This window comes from Chelonus insularis, unplaced genomic scaffold, assembly GCF_013357705.1.
Source record: "Chelonus insularis isolate UGA/USDA-ARS -01 unplaced genomic scaffold, ASM1335770v1 contig_133_pilon, whole genome shotgun sequence".
Taxonomy (NCBI): Eukaryota; Metazoa; Arthropoda; class Insecta; order Hymenoptera; family Braconidae; genus Chelonus; species Chelonus insularis.
In genome coordinates this window covers 347,508-364,852 of record NW_023276374.1, presented here as the reverse complement: position 1 = coordinate 364,852, position 17,345 = coordinate 347,508, and the positions used below count along the sequence as shown (strand labels likewise).

The 17,345-nt window shown below is 29.0% G+C and overlaps 3 protein-coding genes across 4 annotated transcripts; 2 read left to right on the top strand and 1 right to left on the bottom strand.

Moving 5' to 3' along the window:
• Positions 1-8,500: 8,500 nt before the first annotated feature.
• Positions 8,501-15,278, bottom strand: LOC118074233 (fatty acyl-CoA reductase wat-like). Of its 2 annotated transcripts, XM_035095299.1 has the most exons (6): positions 15,185-15,278; positions 14,942-15,096; positions 11,578-11,894; positions 9,918-10,166; positions 9,677-9,822; positions 8,501-9,587 (listed from the first exon to the last, which is right to left on the bottom strand). In XM_035095299.1, the coding sequence occupies exons 3-6, from the start codon at positions 11,881-11,883 to the stop codon at positions 8,693-8,695; spliced, it is 1,596 nt and encodes a 531-aa protein (XP_034951190.1). In that variant the 5' UTR covers positions 11,884-11,894; positions 14,942-15,096; positions 15,185-15,278; the 3' UTR covers positions 8,501-8,692. The 2 variants fall into 2 exon arrangements, with proteins under 2 accessions (XP_034951190.1, XP_034951192.1); XM_035095301.1 differs by lacking the exons at positions 14,942-15,096; positions 15,185-15,278 and adding an exon at positions 14,768-14,894.
• A 286-nt stretch (positions 15,279-15,564) lies between these two features.
• Positions 15,565-16,512, top strand: Snapin (SNAP associated protein). Its single transcript, XM_035095297.1, has 2 exons — positions 15,565-15,980; positions 16,128-16,512. Exons 1-2 carry the CDS (start codon positions 15,829-15,831, stop codon positions 16,474-16,476), a joined length of 501 nt encoding a protein of 166 aa, XP_034951188.1. The 5' UTR covers positions 15,565-15,828; the 3' UTR covers positions 16,477-16,512.
• HemK2 (HemK methyltransferase 2) lies at positions 16,508-17,219 on the top strand. Its single transcript, XM_035095296.1, has one exon. It carries the CDS (start codon positions 16,539-16,541, stop codon positions 17,172-17,174), a length of 636 nt encoding a protein of 211 aa, XP_034951187.1. The 5' UTR covers positions 16,508-16,538; the 3' UTR covers positions 17,175-17,219.
• The last annotated feature ends 126 nt before the right edge of the window (positions 17,220-17,345 follow it).

Here is a 17,345-nt window from a genome sequence, read left to right as displayed (position 1 = left end):
GTTGTCCTGAGTCTCTCTCGTGTTTTGCCCCCTCTCATCATTGGTAACCGCGCCGTCGCGAAGCCTCTCTCTGTCTGCTACACAACCTCGAGTTTCCCCGCTATTCCACCTCACTAATATACTCCCCCTCTTGCTCCCCACCACTCATCATAGCTTGGCGTGTGCCAACTACGTCACGGGTCTGAGTTTTCCCCGATGACGTAACTTATGACGCGGGAAAAAACGTCATTGACAGCTTGTTGTATCAAGCGAATCTTGAAAAATTTTCTTATTAAATTTTCAATCCTTATTTATATTATTTTCATCGCAATTTATTCGCTGAGTGTCGACATGATTTGCAAGTGATTTTGCCTATCTAATAAGTTACTGAATGCTTCTCCTTCTCCTCTGCTGACCTCCATGCCCTCTCCAGTCGAATCAGAGTCACTCCGTGTTATTCCCTGCGCTCTTGCTTTCTCCCTCTTTTCAACGTTGCTTTTTCTCACTCTACTTGTCTGTCTTTCTTAGATTTATTGTCTCCATTAGTTTCTACATTTTTTTTTTTTGGTCTTTAATACGCTATAGATACACACAATATATTGTAATACTACATATAATGTATTATACCATTTTGTTTGTATCTAATTATACCCAAAAATAATCTGATTTTATTTCTAGGTGGAATGATAAGCTATGATTTCCAATTAATGCATAAATTTATTTTTCATCAATAATGTAGTAGTTTATTTGTCACAACAAGTCTCTCCATGACTGTCTTTTTTCACTTATAAGCGTTAAGTTTATGCTGTCTACCTCGATTTTCTCTACAACTAGTTATTTTTCTATTTTAAATATTTTACAAATACGTATACTATATATCATATCATTTCTACTACATTGCACACAACCTGACTTTCTGTCTTTAGTTATCCAAATGTTTTTACCCATCTGTCTGCCCGTTTTTTCCACTTACTCGTCTTTTTACTATTCATCTTTGTCTGCTGCATTGTCGGTCCCTTTTATCTTAAATACTGTACATAATACTCTACAGTTTTCATTCCATTGTTTTTTTTCCATCTTTTTGTCTTTAATTATCAGACTATTTTTATTCATCTGTTCTATTAAAATTTTTAGAGTAAATCATGACTACACTCACCGTCTATTTTCCATATTTTATCTGTCTGTTTCAACTTTTTCCAACGTTAGCCTGTCTTTTTAAACTAGTCTCTTTCTACATGTCTACGCATCTTGCTCTCAACCATATGAACCTATTGCAATCTGGTGCATCTCTCTTTTCCTTCTGATTGCACGCGCGACCTCTTGTTTCTTCTTGCGCGATTATTTGCAGCATAGCAGATATCCAGCAAACGTTATAATGCAACGTTGCTTTGGTTGGCTTGGTCACATCGCCACGCGCGAGTCACCGACAACGTGCAGAGTGTGTGGCCTCTTGCTTATTCCACTTCTTTCTTTATCTCACTGCGTTTTGTTTTCTCTTTGTCTTTCTCTTGCTCAAAGAACGTGCTACTAGTCTGTCTCCCGCTTTTTGTCCCTACACCCCCTGCCAGTACTCGCACCGTCCTTTCTCTCGCCAGAGTTTCACGGTCTCGTGCTTGCTCTTTTCTCTCCTCCTCCATCACCTGTATTCCACTGTTCTCTATCGGTCTTTGTTTTTCGATTATTTGTCTTTATCGCTCTCACATTCACCTCCTAACTCTCGCTGTGGTTAATAAGTAGCTTCCTTTTACCATCGCAATCTTTAACAACTGCATCTTATTCTTTACGTTATAAATTAAAATCGTCATACTTGTAAATACATTTCAACTACTTTCATCTAATCTTCTTCATTTTCATTCTTATAATACTTTGTTATAAGACTTGAGGTATGTGATAGTACTGCATTGTTTGATTTTAACGTCTTTTAAGATATTTCTTATTTAAATCATTATATTATACATATATTGGAATTTTTTATGTGTTTAGTCATGATTAGTTATTAGATAATTACCGCATGTTTGTGTTCGATTTGTCATACTATCTCCTACTGATTTTTGGTGAAATATTAAATAATATTCTGTTATAATTTAAGAAATACTTGAGCCACATTTTTTCTTATAATACTTAAATACTAATTGCTTAATGTCTTATCTAATTCGATAACCTTCCCGAGTAATTATATTTAATCATATGTATAATATTAAATATTAATTTATTTTATTCTATAAATTAATGAGAGATGAATATTTTACATATTTAAAATATCCTCAATAATTCTCACATTTTTCATCATTAGAATTTATTCAAATCAATTTGAAATGTACATTATAATATTGCTTTTAATAATTTACTATGAAATAATATAAATTTATCCAATGTTTTCCAAAAGAAGTTCGGATACGTTATAGTTAACGATCTATAAAAAAATATATAACAGTACATATTTGTGTTGCTGACTGTAGAGAAAATATTTTCTTCTTAATCGTAACTTTTTCATACCAATAGAAAACGAATTAATAAAAATAATATTAAATAAGACAAAAATTTAATAAAAAATTGATAGTCCATGTAATAAACATAATAAAATTTCGATAGAAAATGAAGCTGCAGTCCTTCATTTTTTTATTCAATGGTAAACATTATTTTACATTATTTAAAAAATAGATTTGCTGTCGCTGTGTCTTATATTCAATTCCATTCTCTAACCAGGTCATTAAATAAGTCTAATTTATAAGTAATTATTTATTAAATGATTTCAAATATCGTCTACGAATTTGTGATCAATATTTTTAAAAGTAGTGAAAATTAAAACTATTTTTCAAAGCATTTAATTATAATATTAAAAATTAGTATAAGCATGTAATTTTAAAATAAATTATTTTCCATATAAATCTAAATTACCAAAAGCTACTTAAATATTATTTATTTATTCTAATATATTATTCGATCACAAAAAAATTCCTATGAAAATAAAAAATTGAATATTCACCTGTAGGCTTTATTATTGTTTACTTGGAATTCATGGAACCAATGTAAATATCATTTTTATTGATGTGCCACTATTAATTGGTCAGCACAGACTGACAGACAGACAGACAGACATCAATCGATAGGGTAAATAAATCTGATCATTCACTCGAATATCTTCACTAATGAAAATTCTAGCGAGTAATTAATATTTAATATAATTTTTTCAAACATTACAAGAATAAATTATCAAAATTTATATATTTATTACTAAAAATTTTTTTAGCTTCGGATATCAATATTCTAGAATATATGTATATGTTCATTATTTCTACTACACCATAATAATCCAACATCAAAATATCAACCTTCAGAAGTAATAATTTCGGTTGTTCATAAAGTCGATCAATAGCAATTCATTTGGCCCAAAATATAGATGTATAATCATTTGTAAAAATAGTTTTTATTGATTATTTAAAAAATTTTTGAATCTATATTTAACTTTTGTCGTATACGACCTGTCAATTAAACAAGAGACAATGAGCGTTTTTAACGCGTTTGTTATAATTGAACAACTTTTTTTGTTGCTATTGATAATTTTTAGTCACTAGTTATTTTTCTAGTATCAAAATAATTGAATCGTAACAAAATAATAGATTAATAAAAAATCAATCGTAACTCTTTCTTTAAACATGACATACTCAAATAAACAAAAAGAATTTGAAAAAGTTAATTTTTAATTTAAAATTTTTTTCCTCAATAATTTTTGAAAATAATTTTATAGTCAGCTAATTAATATCTAATGTTAGAAATAATTAATATTTTAGACAGAAACAATTAAATGTGAGAAAGCATAACAAAGTTTTCGAAAAGCATCCAAAAATATCCATCATATATCGAATAAATATATTGCTACTAAAAAGCACATTGAGTTGCGTGTGCGAGTGGGAGTCAAGGAAGAACGCAAGAAGCTACGTCGCGTGCTATCCTCTTTGGTATCTGCCCCTCCTACTCTATCTTACTCGGCCCTGATGGCTCGCGCACATCGTTGTTTATCCTCTTGCCCCTCAGCTCCTCATATACTCTCGGCATCCAACCCTCTGCCACCGCCACCCGCGCGACACCGCCTTGCGGCATCCCTCTTTTGCTCTTGGCGCGTGCTCCTGCCCCTCTCAGTCATTCGGCCATCGCTCCTTCTCACTTCATTGTTTCTCTCTTGCTCTTGTACATTGGAACACTCTTTTACTCTTTATCTTCCTCACTGGACTTGTCGGCAGGCAGTATATGTACTTGTTCCTCTCTTCCTCCTCAGCAGCCGCGCGCGCATACCATCCCAGATGCTCTGTTCTGTTCATCTCTCCTACTTTTCTGTGGATCCGTATGCGTACCTAAGAATCCATCCACAAAACACGTTCGTGTCCCTCGTAACAAGTCCCTTTAGTCTGGATCATTGGTCAAGACTCTAAAATTTTCGATTAATTAAACGAAAATAATTATTTAGCTTTCTTCAAATTTAATATAAAATCCTCTTCGAAACTTTATTTAAAATTTTTTTCAATCTTTATTAAAAAAAAAAAAAAAAACTATGCCAATATGTCTATAGTGTTATTTTAACTTTTCCAAAATAAGAGAAATGATTTCATTTAAATTATTGATCGACATCCGAGGCTGGTCTGGTTCTAGATGTCCATCAGAAAAATTAGGTTTATTTTTAGAAAATAATGCATCTCTCAAGAAATTTTATATATGCATATAGTTTTTATAAAAAAAATATTTGTGATTATATTGGATGCATAAATATAAATATAAAGAAAAAACTTTACTAAATTATTGAACTGAATTTCAATATACTTTTGATGCATGCGACAAAAAAAATATCAAAGCTGTAAATAATGCACATAAAAAAAAAAATTGATACACAAAGCATTTATAATATTTTTATAAAAATATTTATTTTTATTTATCCTTTATTCAAAAAAAATCAATAGGTGATTATAACAAAATATTTTCTCGTCATGAAATGTTTTATATTGAGCCAATGACTAGCGTAGCTCAAGGCCCTAAAAAAATAACAGCTATTAATCCCACTATACTAATAGTTACATTATTATTAGAGATGTTTAAATTTTTAGACTTCAAAAAAAACTTTTTTAAATATCTGAGACCTTGGACTTTCAAAATTACGCATTACGGCCTCCACTAACTAACTACTGCACTTTCAATTTTGTATATTTTATAAGATTTCTTCAATATTTTAAATTATTCATAAGCTCTAGAAGATAGAAACGTTCAAAGTGTTTTTTCAATAATAATTTATCATTCAATCGATATTATCAAGTAATCAATGATAGTCGTTTGCACGTGTGCAATGTATTTCGTGATGCTACAAGTTCAAAAAAAAACAAAAAAAACATGAGCATGAGAGTGCGAGAGAGAAAAAAAGATGTATTGGATAATGTGAGTAGATCACTGTACAGTTGCATCAACTCTACTTCTCTCTATACCAACTCTAAAGAACGGACGATAATGAGAAGTTAGTCCGGTAAATATTACTAGTTTGCATTTCCGGGAGTCAGTGAGGTTGGGTCAGCGTTGCCTGCCTACTTGATTTTACATCGCACTGCTCCCGAGTCCATTTTCGTTCTTCGATAATTAGTCAGCCTGCAGGTTACTTTGGAAATACTCTAATTGAAAGATAATTAAGTAAAAGAAAATCAACCATTTTATTGTTCAAAGAGAACTTTATTTTCAACTTTAAACTCCATTAAAACATTTTTTTCACCAAGTTATTGTGTTAATAAAGTAACTATTAGACGTTATAAATTTAATCGATACTTTTAGACAATTTATATCCAATAGAAAATTTATTTACTTTATATTTGTTAATAGAGAATTAATTTACTATTAACAATAATAAATATCATTATAAGATACAATTAATATTTTTAAATAATACTTCTAACATAATTTTATGAAATAACGTCGTTTTTATTGTTGTCAGTTGCCAGATGTGATATCACGGGTATTTAAATAGTGCTTGTTGCGCCATCAAAGTGTAGAATCTTTGTAAACAAATCGTGTCATTACTTATAAGCTTCTGAGATAAAATGTAAACATGCTCTTCTCGGTATCTCACTCGTCGTCGTAAAAGTAGTAAAGTGTCGATACACAATTCTTTCATTCAATGAATTTCTAGTATTATTAGTTAAGTGCATTACTGCGTGGTGGCAGCACTTGCTTGAATCAGCTGATCCATTCGTTGATTTTCATTCAATTTTCACTTTCCGACATGGGCTTTTAAACGAGCGCCTAACCTATCTCAACACGCTTCTCGTTTCCTATGAAGCTCATAGTAAACAAAGTACATTTCATTTTTTCAATTATCTTAAATATTTAATTCTGTGGAAAATTTAACCGATAAAATGCAGTATTGTTCATACATTTTCATGCAAAAATTTTACGTAAAGAGAAAACAAACTTTTCATATGATGAATTAAAAATAATTTTTGAAACATCTAACTTATTTGAAAATAATGTATCAAAGTAAAAGTAAAAAAAAATATATTATTAAATTGATTCATTTACAACGTAGAAATGCAACATTTTATCTATTTACGAAAAATACATCATTTTGTCACTGGAACAAATTTTTAAAATGCGTATTTCTATTAACTTTCTCTATTTCAAAACGACCCGTATATAGAAATATTGTGTACATGGTTTTTTTGGTAATAATTATAATTTCTAATGATCTTAATGCTCATATTATGCTATAGCCATTGATTTTTTTCATTTTTACAATAGTTTATCATTTAAATAATCCACAATATCTCTAGTATTAATCATTTTTACATAATCAATTCCGTATTACATTTTTGTATAATAAAATTATCCTAATTCATTTAATTTACTCTGTAACCGTTATAGAATAATATAAAATTAAAGTTAGAGCATCAACCATTTTAAATATCCTCATTAATTTTCAAACAGATTTCGACGTCTTTTTATTCGCAAATCCTCTCTACTTTCTCTTCCAGTTAATTTGTTAGGATTTGGCTAACCATAATTGATTCAAACCTCAAATGTTTTTTCCAGTGAACCTCAAGATGGAGTAATTATACACAATTTTACATTATATAGAATTAGCTTTAACTTGATGAGTTTATTTTTTAATCGTTCAAAAAAATACTCTACATTAAGTTAAGACGAAAAAAATAAATTACAGTCAAATAATAAAATAAATTAAAGACACGTGGTTAAGTGAAAGTATTTACAAAAAATATGCTCATACGAATATTTCATAAAGGATTAGAAGGTGTTGATTAAAATATACATTGTTTTGATGAATTACTATTCCATTTTTCATTGAATAATTAAATTGTCAGATATTTCTAGAATAAATATTGAAAATTCTTGATTGATTTAAAAAAAATTCCTCACTTTACACATTGACAAACAGTCGAGTGAAATATTTGTCTGATCAGTATAAAAATGTAAACAAGAATATCGTTGTTTATTTCTTAAGTGGAATTTCTTTTATGTTCCAAAACAATTATCACTTTTAGATTAAGAATATTAAAAAGTATTCAGGAATAATTAGTGAAGAAAATTTCATAAAAATTACACTTGTAAGTTGGTTAGAGATTTACATTCTATTGACATATGGTCATTGTTCACTTTAAGAATTTTTCACTGAACCTCCTTGACCTGTTTGAAGTTGAACAAATATTTATAGTGATTCAGCTAAAATTATTATTTTAAATATATTTTTGTTCATTTATGGATAAATATTAATATTTGCAGAAAGTACTTAAAACTTATTCAAACTGTCTGAAAATCAACGATTTACAAGTGATTTCATCAATTAATATTAGCTATGAGAATATTCAAAAATTCTTTATTAAATAAAAAACAATTGATTTGAGTCAATAAATAATATCAATGTAAAGCCAGAGTGAAGTTCAAATACGAGTTTCTATGCTTTAAAAAAATACTCTCTTCTAGACACAAAAAACTAACTGACCTTCCAGTGTAGAATAAGTTATTCAAACATTAAATAATAGAATTGCAATAATTACTTAATACTTTAAACCTTGATATTGACTTAAAAAATAGTTGATTCTTCTCTCATGTGTTTTTCTCATATATGTATTTTTCTTTTTCTCTCCCTCTTTTATTATTATTCAATTTTTTTTCATCATTGTTAATAACATCAGTAATTTGTAATAAATAATCTGTAGAATGAATCATTAATCACAACATCTATCAGGGCTAGTTAATGTTGTGTTCCATCATTGTGATTCATTAAACAAGCTTCAGATTAAAACAAACTTTATTAATCAATAATTCGTAGAAATTAGTTAAACAGAATTTTTGAATTTTTTACAAAATTTATTTAATATATAAATAGAGAAATGTACAAAAAACTTTACAACAAATGTTATACTTTTTTTTTAAGTATTTAAAATCTTATTAAAAATATAAGAAATAACAAAATTTTTATAATAAAGATATTAACATATACTCTATTTTGCTAATTATAAAGTAGAGGTATATATGTCAAGCATTCATTTAATTCGTCAGACCTTTAAATAATAATTATCTTTTTTACAAAATCCGTAATATGCAATTATTTTTATTGCTAGAAATGTTTATGTTCATCAATTCATATTCTGCTATAATTTTCTTATTTTTCATGATTAAAATAATACATCATACTTATCAGCTTTGAGATGAATTTACTCATTTATTATATCATAATAATTGATAATATTCCCCACACAATTTTTAATACTAGATAAGCAAGAAGTAATTTAACTACTTGATGAATCCAATACATTCGTCGCCATTTAATTCTCGCTTCTGGCAAAGTCTCCAGTGGATCCTTAATTAAATAGACTCGTATGCCACGTAGATATGTTTTAAAATACAAGTCCCAAACAAGACTTTTGATGTCACAGAAAAATAACGTTTTATCCCTCGGATCTCTCTTGTCAACGAGTGAATTCATTCGATCATTGCCAAATTTCCATTCTTGGGTAGAAAAATAGTTGAGAACATCCATAAATCGATGAATTTTTTTATATACTTTGAGCAATCGAGCACGTTTACCCATACATAGTGTTGCAGCATCAATAAAGAGAGCCGGAAGAAGATGGAAAAAATAAACAAAAAAGAGATGAACGATTCTGTATTTATTATTTCTGAAGCTATAATACCAAATAGCTCTGGTGGTGGGATAATTAAGTCCATACTTTTGAGACATAACTTTCAAATCTTCATAAGTGATAGGATTATCTTGAGAAACATAATTATAAACAGGGATTTCTTTTTTGCTACGATGAACTTGAGCAATGTCCCATGCAGAACTCAATAAAGCATTCACAACCATGTCCCCAGGTACTACATTGGCATGAATAGATCCATCGCAATGGAGAGTGCGTAATAGACCCGCTCCTGCTGCAGCAGCTACTCCAGTTGGTCCATAAAAGTTATCTATCCATCCTTTTATGGGCTCTTGATATGTTGAAATAACGATTGCTGGTCTGAAAATTCCAATTGGCATGTCTACTGCTTCCTTCTCTACTACATTTTCCGCGATAGCTTTTGTATAAGCGTATGTGTTTGGCCATTTACCTAGAAGACTGTAAAATTGAAAGTATTTATTTATTTTTTCAGTGCTAAATATAATAGAAAACTGAACATTAACTATCTTTTTTCTTTTAATACTTACTATGGTGTCATTTCTTCTGCAAGATTATCATCAACACAGTTCATCAGCGTAACTAATTTTTCTGCATTAATTGGAGGAGCATAAAGTTTCTCTTCGATTGTTTGTTCTGTACAGTAAGCATAAGCCGTAGAAACATGAACAAAGGACTGAAAGAAAAATTATTTTTATATCAACAACGAGAAAATATATTATCAATAGAATAAAATGGAAGAGATTGATAAATTAAATAAAATTGAATTACCTTCAACTTGGACATTCGTTTACTCATACTGATCATATCTCTTAGGCTCTGAACATTAATAGAAACAGCTAGTTTAATTTTTTCATCAAAACTCAGAGTTGCAGCAACGTGAAAGACGATAGAAACTTCATTAATTAACATACTTCGGTCAGTTTCTGAGATTCCAAGGTTTGGAGAGCTGCAATCACCTTCAATTGCTACAATCTTGTGACGAAACTTCGGATGCTCTTCTTTTAACTTTGAAAATAACTGAAATCATTTATTTATCATTAACAAAAATCATGAGTCATAGTCTTATAATTAAAACAATTATTTAACATAATTCTCGTTAATTCACAACTATCTAGGATATTTTCTAATAAGGTGTTTTTAGCACAGAAATGCGATAAACACTGTCTTGCTATTCATGATGATACCTATCATCTTGCGTATAGCTTTTATTTTCATATAATTATCTTTACTCCATTCAAGTCAATAGAAAGTAATTTATTATTGATAATAATGACCTCAATTGACTATTAAAAAATAATTATTATTGAAAATTAATCAGATATGATTAAATAATGCATAAAAATAATAGTGAAAAGAATGGATAATATTATTTATATGCCAATGCAATGGATTCAATAGTTGACATTCAAATCGATAAAGAGCCTTGAATTGAAATATTTTGGTAGACATTCAGTCTGTCAAAAAGCAAGGAAACTTTGTTTTATTATGATTCACAAAAAGTAATCAAAAGCTCATAAAACAGGTATACTATTGTTATTTTTCAAGTTATTGTTGTTTTGGAGTTATAACAAAGAATAATAAAGTGTTAATTTCTTCAAATTTATCAGCAGTTCCTAAATGAATTAGAATTGCTATAATTATCGACCGTTTTTTGCTAAGTGTGTCGACAATTGTACCGGTAGGCGTCAACACCTGACGGTTATTATTGATTCAATCAGAAGGGGAAGGGAGCTCATTAATCAATCATTTTAATCAGTAAGTAATTGTGCTATATTCGTTACAGGTTTTTATCAATAATTATGTGATATTATATGACACAAGAGTAATTTTGATTTGTAAAAATTACTCTAGAATGCACGTCTTTTTTTATTACAAATGTCGAGAGTAAAAATGTTTATTACATACAGATTCCGATTTCACTTTTATCTTTTCATAGGAACTATCAAAGGCTGCTTTATGACTTGGGAGTGGAGTAACAAAATTATTCATGCCCCTATTTGTGAATTATACTGTTTGATTTTTTAGTTGTATAAAACTAATGATTTGAAAAAAAAAAAAAAATTATTTTTTTGTCATATTTTAAATATTATCTACACCAAGTTCTATTCTATTTTACGAGTACAATAATAATTTTAAAATAATTATTGATTAATATAATTACAGATAACGTACAGTCTATTCAATAAGATATACCATTATGTTTTCATGTTCATTTTTTCTGTTACATAAAACTTAAGTGGATAATTTTTTAATTATTTCTTGAGTAAATAAAACGTGTATAAATTCCATTGTTTTTTTAATAAAAAAAAAAAAACGGTTTCAGTTTTGATTTTAATAAATAAAGATGACTATGTTTTTATGTTTTGTTCAATGCAACTTGAGTAACTAAAAACTGAATAAATATAAATTTCGTTAAAAAACTAATTACCGGATCATCAAAAAGCTCCTCTGTTCTCTGATGAGTGTCTTTTCCTTTTTTTGGACGAACCAAAAGGTAAATGACTGACAGATTTGAGCAACTTCTGAGTAATTTTTCGATAATTAATTTCCCAAGAAAACCGGTCCCGCCAGTTATGAAAATACTTTGACCTGCATAAAACTCTTGTATTGGTGTTAAATTCATATCAATAATCGGAGTAATTCTTGGTGCACATTCTGTTGGTGTTCCGGCTCTAGATCCACTGTCAGCAATAGCAACATCTTGGCCTCCTGACTCCAGGAGTGCTTCGACCATTTTGCAAAAATCTGTAATTCAATAGGAATTAATCAGTACATTGCTTTTGTGAGTCTGCGTATGAGCATAAGGAAAAGCTTGTTAGTATTCTTTTCATGATCACTACAAGGATATTTCTATCCTGATCATGGAATTTGTTGAGTGAGTGTGACTTAAAATTTAAAATAGTCTGTATCAGTATATTAACAACAAAAAATCCTAGCATACAAGATGATGCCTATCAATTACTTTAAACCAATTTGTTTAAACGTTATGTTAAAATGAATCACGAGGTTTGAATTAACTTGAAATGATTTTCATTTCAAGTGCCCTGCTAAGGCATATTGCAATTCTTAAATAAACATCTGTGGCTTTCTCTACTTCATGTTGATGAGGTAATATACCAAGGTGTGTTAGAACAAGCATCAAGTATCAATCTTTCTTCAATTATCAACGTAAAAAAATGCATGTCTTCCAAAGAGAAAAAAAAAGCAAAAAAAAAAACGATGAAAATAGAGACTTTCACTTGTGAAATGTGTGAACGAAAGTAAGACTTTTATATTTATATATTATGCATATTAACACGAAACTTTAGAATTCATAAAACTCTATTATTCATTGATAGAACCAACAACAAAAGTTTCTGTGATTTACTAATTAATATGAAAAATACTATGAAAGCACATGATTCAATGAATTTGTCCTTGCCAAGGTTTGATGAAAGCGGAAAAATATTATCTCCAAGTAGTATCGCCTATGACGCAAGAATTAAAATACTCTGGTACACCTTTCGATGTTACGTTCACTGATCGTCAAGTAAAATCCCCGCCTGAGAGCTCAGCTCATTACGATCCAACAAACACGGAAGAAACTATACCCTGTTACGCAAACGACAGCAGAAAGAGAGCAAGAAAGGACCCACTTCCACAGTTTCAGGTTGTTGCATGCAACTCGTCACGTCAGTTTTATCATTTATTTATTTTAGTTTTTACTCTAACAAGTCATGGAGGATGCTTCTTATTAAACTAATCATCATTTATCTTTTTTCATTTTTCTACTAATGCTTACATTAGTAAGAGAAACATCTTCAAATTATTTTTATTTGATGATTAATGGAATACGTAATAGACATTTATGATAAACCCAACAAAAGAAAAAGCCACACAGGCTTGATATTTGATATCTTGTGCCTCTTTTAGTAATTAAATTGCATGTGGTGTAGTCTTTTATGCATAATAACCTTTAGTTGAAAATGAACAATTTATAATGAATACCATTTGCTATTTATTTTGCATAATTATTATTACATTAAGTATTATTTCTAAAAAGTGGTGTTGCTCTTTTGATCTCAGTTTATTTAATGAAAAAAGTTTCATTAATATGTAAGAAGAAAAATTATTTTAATTGGAATTGGAATTGTTTTTTTCTTACCAAAGTGTAGTATTAATTTCTTAGAAAATATTATATTTCTTGTCTTGAAATACTATTGCCGATTATTTATTGAAAATTCGTACATAAATATTAATCAATTAAATATGAGTATGACGCAAGCATATAATTACAGACGAGGGTTGTCAAGGGTGCTGACGATCAACCGGAATAAATAAAATATGCAAAGACGTGCATCAATACATCAACGATTCTATCTTGCTACCGTAAACGTATCTCCATTGACTTCAAAGGAGTATTTAATTATTTACACATCTCCTCAGGAAATTACTATGACTAAACCGAAAACAAAGTTTTTTCAACCGACTGTCCTTGAAAATAATATTGAATAACTTAGACATTTTTTTAAAAAAGTATCTAATCCATTCTATGAATAAATTTCATATCAAATGGACCCTTTACCTGCTGATAGTAAAATCCATGTGAAGGTGATGATCAACACATTAAAATTTCTAAGAATTTTTCCAGTAAAATTTAAAAAAGGAAGTATAATAATAAACCGGTACCAAAATTCGTTGAATAATCAAATCAACTTGTTCTATTCATATTCGAAGAAAAATTATATTTGCTGAGTGTCGTGTTTAAGGAACAAATACTTGACTCGTTTTATTCACTTACGTCTTTGTCTTTTGGCTAATTAAACCAACGAGAAATATGCATAGTCCACACTGTGTCTATTTTTTATGCGTAAAAACATTTTTCTTTGACCAAGGACGAAGAAATCCATGTAATTTTTTTTTTTGCGTAATAAATAATTACATTAGACAGAATTTAAAGAAAAATATAATATATTATTCGATGGAATACGAGAAACGTTATAATCAACTTAAATGATTAAATTTTTTTCTAAATAGATAAAAAATTAATTTATTTTATAGATACTTTTAAACTTGGAATAATTGTTTAGTTAAAAATATTATTTCAATTGATGACTATCAAAATTGATCTATTCTCGTTTTTTATGTTGCTATAAAAAATTTGTTCAAAACATTAAAACATCTTAAAATATTGCTAACTTGATAAATAATGCAGTTAGTGTGATCACGCAAATATCTTACAGTTGAGCAATAGATAGTCAAACAAGATGTCATTAAATAGCGGTATAAAAAATGAAATAGACATTTAAATGATAAAATAGCTGTTCATTATTGCTAAAGGAAGAAAAAAAAATTTAATAATATCTTCAAAAAAATGATAAAAAGGTAATAGGTTTTTATTATTAATAATTAACATTGGCATTAATAGAAAAAGTAGAAGAACTATAATTAAAAATTTTAAAGTTTAATTATAAATATTTAAAAAGTACTAATGAATCATGACTATTGAATAAAATTAAAAATGTTTAGTTTCTATTACACTTAGTAGGTGAATTATAATAATTCAATTGTTTTTGTAACTGGATAGATTTGTTTGGTTATTCAAATACATTTGGACAATATTTTGCCATAAAACTCACCTCTAGAATTCTTGGAGGAATGTTAAAACTCGAGAGAAAAAATGATTTTTTATAGAAAGAAAATTAGAAATAGAATGTAAAAATGAATTAACAATTGATTGTCACGAGTGTACTGACGACGTTGACGTTTTACAGGTCGAATATATTCGCGTCTCTCGATTAGGTTTCACTTACCTTATTCGTTTCGTGCCAAAACTAAAGCCGTGATTCCTCGACGCACTTTCTCCAAGGTCTCCTGTCACTTGCTTTTGATTATTCGTTGATAAAACTTGTCGAAGTATAGCACCGACTTTTAAAAATAAATTTCACTTTTCTTCTCATAAGCTATTCTTTATTTTAAAAAAAAATTTGGAAAATTATAAAATATCAGTAGATTTATAAGATTGCTTAATAGTGATGTAAAAAAAGTCTTGTTACTTTTTAAATACGACTCCAGTATATATAATATAAACGGTTTTAGTATCGAGACAAATGAGAAAAAGCTATCTTTATGACGAAGGGGTAAATCGCGGTATGTTTAGAATTTCTCTTCTTCTTCTCTTTTAAGCTGATTGCCCCTTCACAATGTTCGAACTGCTATCGAGAAGGGAGCGGAAAAAAATTCCCTACCAACGACATCTAAAGTTATTGATATAAATTTATAATAGGTAAGAAAAATAACTACACTATCACGGATTAATAAAAAGTTTTGATCTGTTGTATCGACCGCAGAAAATAATCAAAACTAATTTAAACATCTATACATATATTTGTGTTCTTTACTCCAAACGCTCCAAACGGACTTTTTGACAGTATGCATGAGTGTCGCAATGATCATTGATGGCGACAAATTTGATGTAAATTGAACCATTTTGCGGTTGTTTAATTTTAATTGAAAAAAAATTATATTTGTTACGACATCAGTTTCATTTAGGATCTTTTGTTTAAACTGATGGAACCGGGTTAATAGGAATGAACTCTGATTCAACCTATACATAAGCATGAAGTATTTGTAGAAGAATTGATTTTTTAAATAATCCACATTTCATACGGGTGTGGACGGTAGAAACAGTGTACAAAAAATGGATATTGATACTGCTAGTGATAATACTTCAATAGATGACAAAACTGAAGATTTTTGTGAGAATCCAACTAGAGATGCTTTGACAGAAGGACTTATGAGTTTATTAAAGCCTACTGTTGATCAGCTGGATGAGAGAATTCGTGCTACAAGGTAACCATATTTTTTTTTATTGATCATTTAAATATTAATCGGTCAACACTCATACTATTTATCCATTTTAAGTACAATTTGATTTAAATTATAAATTATCAATGTTAATAATATTGATAAGTCAATAAACAGAAATATTGATTACAGAATTAGTCAAATTGAATTAAAACAACAGATTGAATCACTTACTGAGGAGTTGGTAAAAATTTCTGATTACCTTCAATGTCCTTTTGAATTGGATAGCTACGTGAAAAAATTAGTAAATGCCAAACAAAGAGTGACAGTAGTGAGTAACATATTACAAACAACTCAAGAACGATTAAATAAAGTTCATGATGCAGTAGAAAAAGATACTGCAAAGAGAAAAGCATTATTGGACCACAGTCCGGCTTATAATGTTCCTGAGGTGAGTCAGGAAGAAAATAACACTAAAAGAGAAACTACAGATCCATCCAACGAGCAAGAAACCCTCGAGAGTCAAGCCACTCCGAAGTAAGAATTTAACCTAAAGGTGATATTTTTTCGAATAAATCTTTTTCAAGTATAATATTTATTACAATGGAAACTCCTATAGTTAAATTAACTAAAGATGATTTAGAGAAGGTCTATGAACCTTCAGAAGATTCTTTTTTGCTGATAGACAGTCTAGAAGCTGATTTGAATAATTTAAAGGCATTGAAGCCCATGATGTGTATGGAAATCGGTAGTGGATCAGGTATTGTGATAACTGCTCTGGCATTAGCATCACAGAAAGAGTGGTTTTCACATTTTATTGCTATTGATGTGAATCCAGATGCTTGTAGAGTAACGAAAAATACCAGTGTAATCAATCGAACGAGTATTGATATTATTCAAATGGATTTAACATCTGCTTTTCAATCACGACATATCTTTGACTTAATAATATTCAATCCACCTTACGTCATCACAGAAACAATTGAAATCGAAGATAAAAATTTAATTACTAAGTCGTGGGCTGGTGGAAAAAATGGTCGAGAAGTGATGGACAGAGTTATTCCACTAATTCCTGAATTGTTGTCTAAAAATGGTATTTTTTATTTAGTAGCTATTAAAGAGAATAATATTGAAAACATAATAAAAATTTTGGAGCATTTAAATATGACAGGGAAAGTAATAGGTGAACGGAAGGTTCGTGGTGAACATTTATATGTTATTAAATTTGTTAAAAAATAAAGTACTTGATTTATAAATCAATAAATCATTTTTAGTGTTAAAAAATTGAAGATTACTAGAGTTCATTTTGATCTTACATTTATTGTACATAAAAATGTTGATTTAATAACGATAAGGTCTGTTAATTACTAAAAAAAAATGCATAATTATGTAAGAATTATTTATGATGAT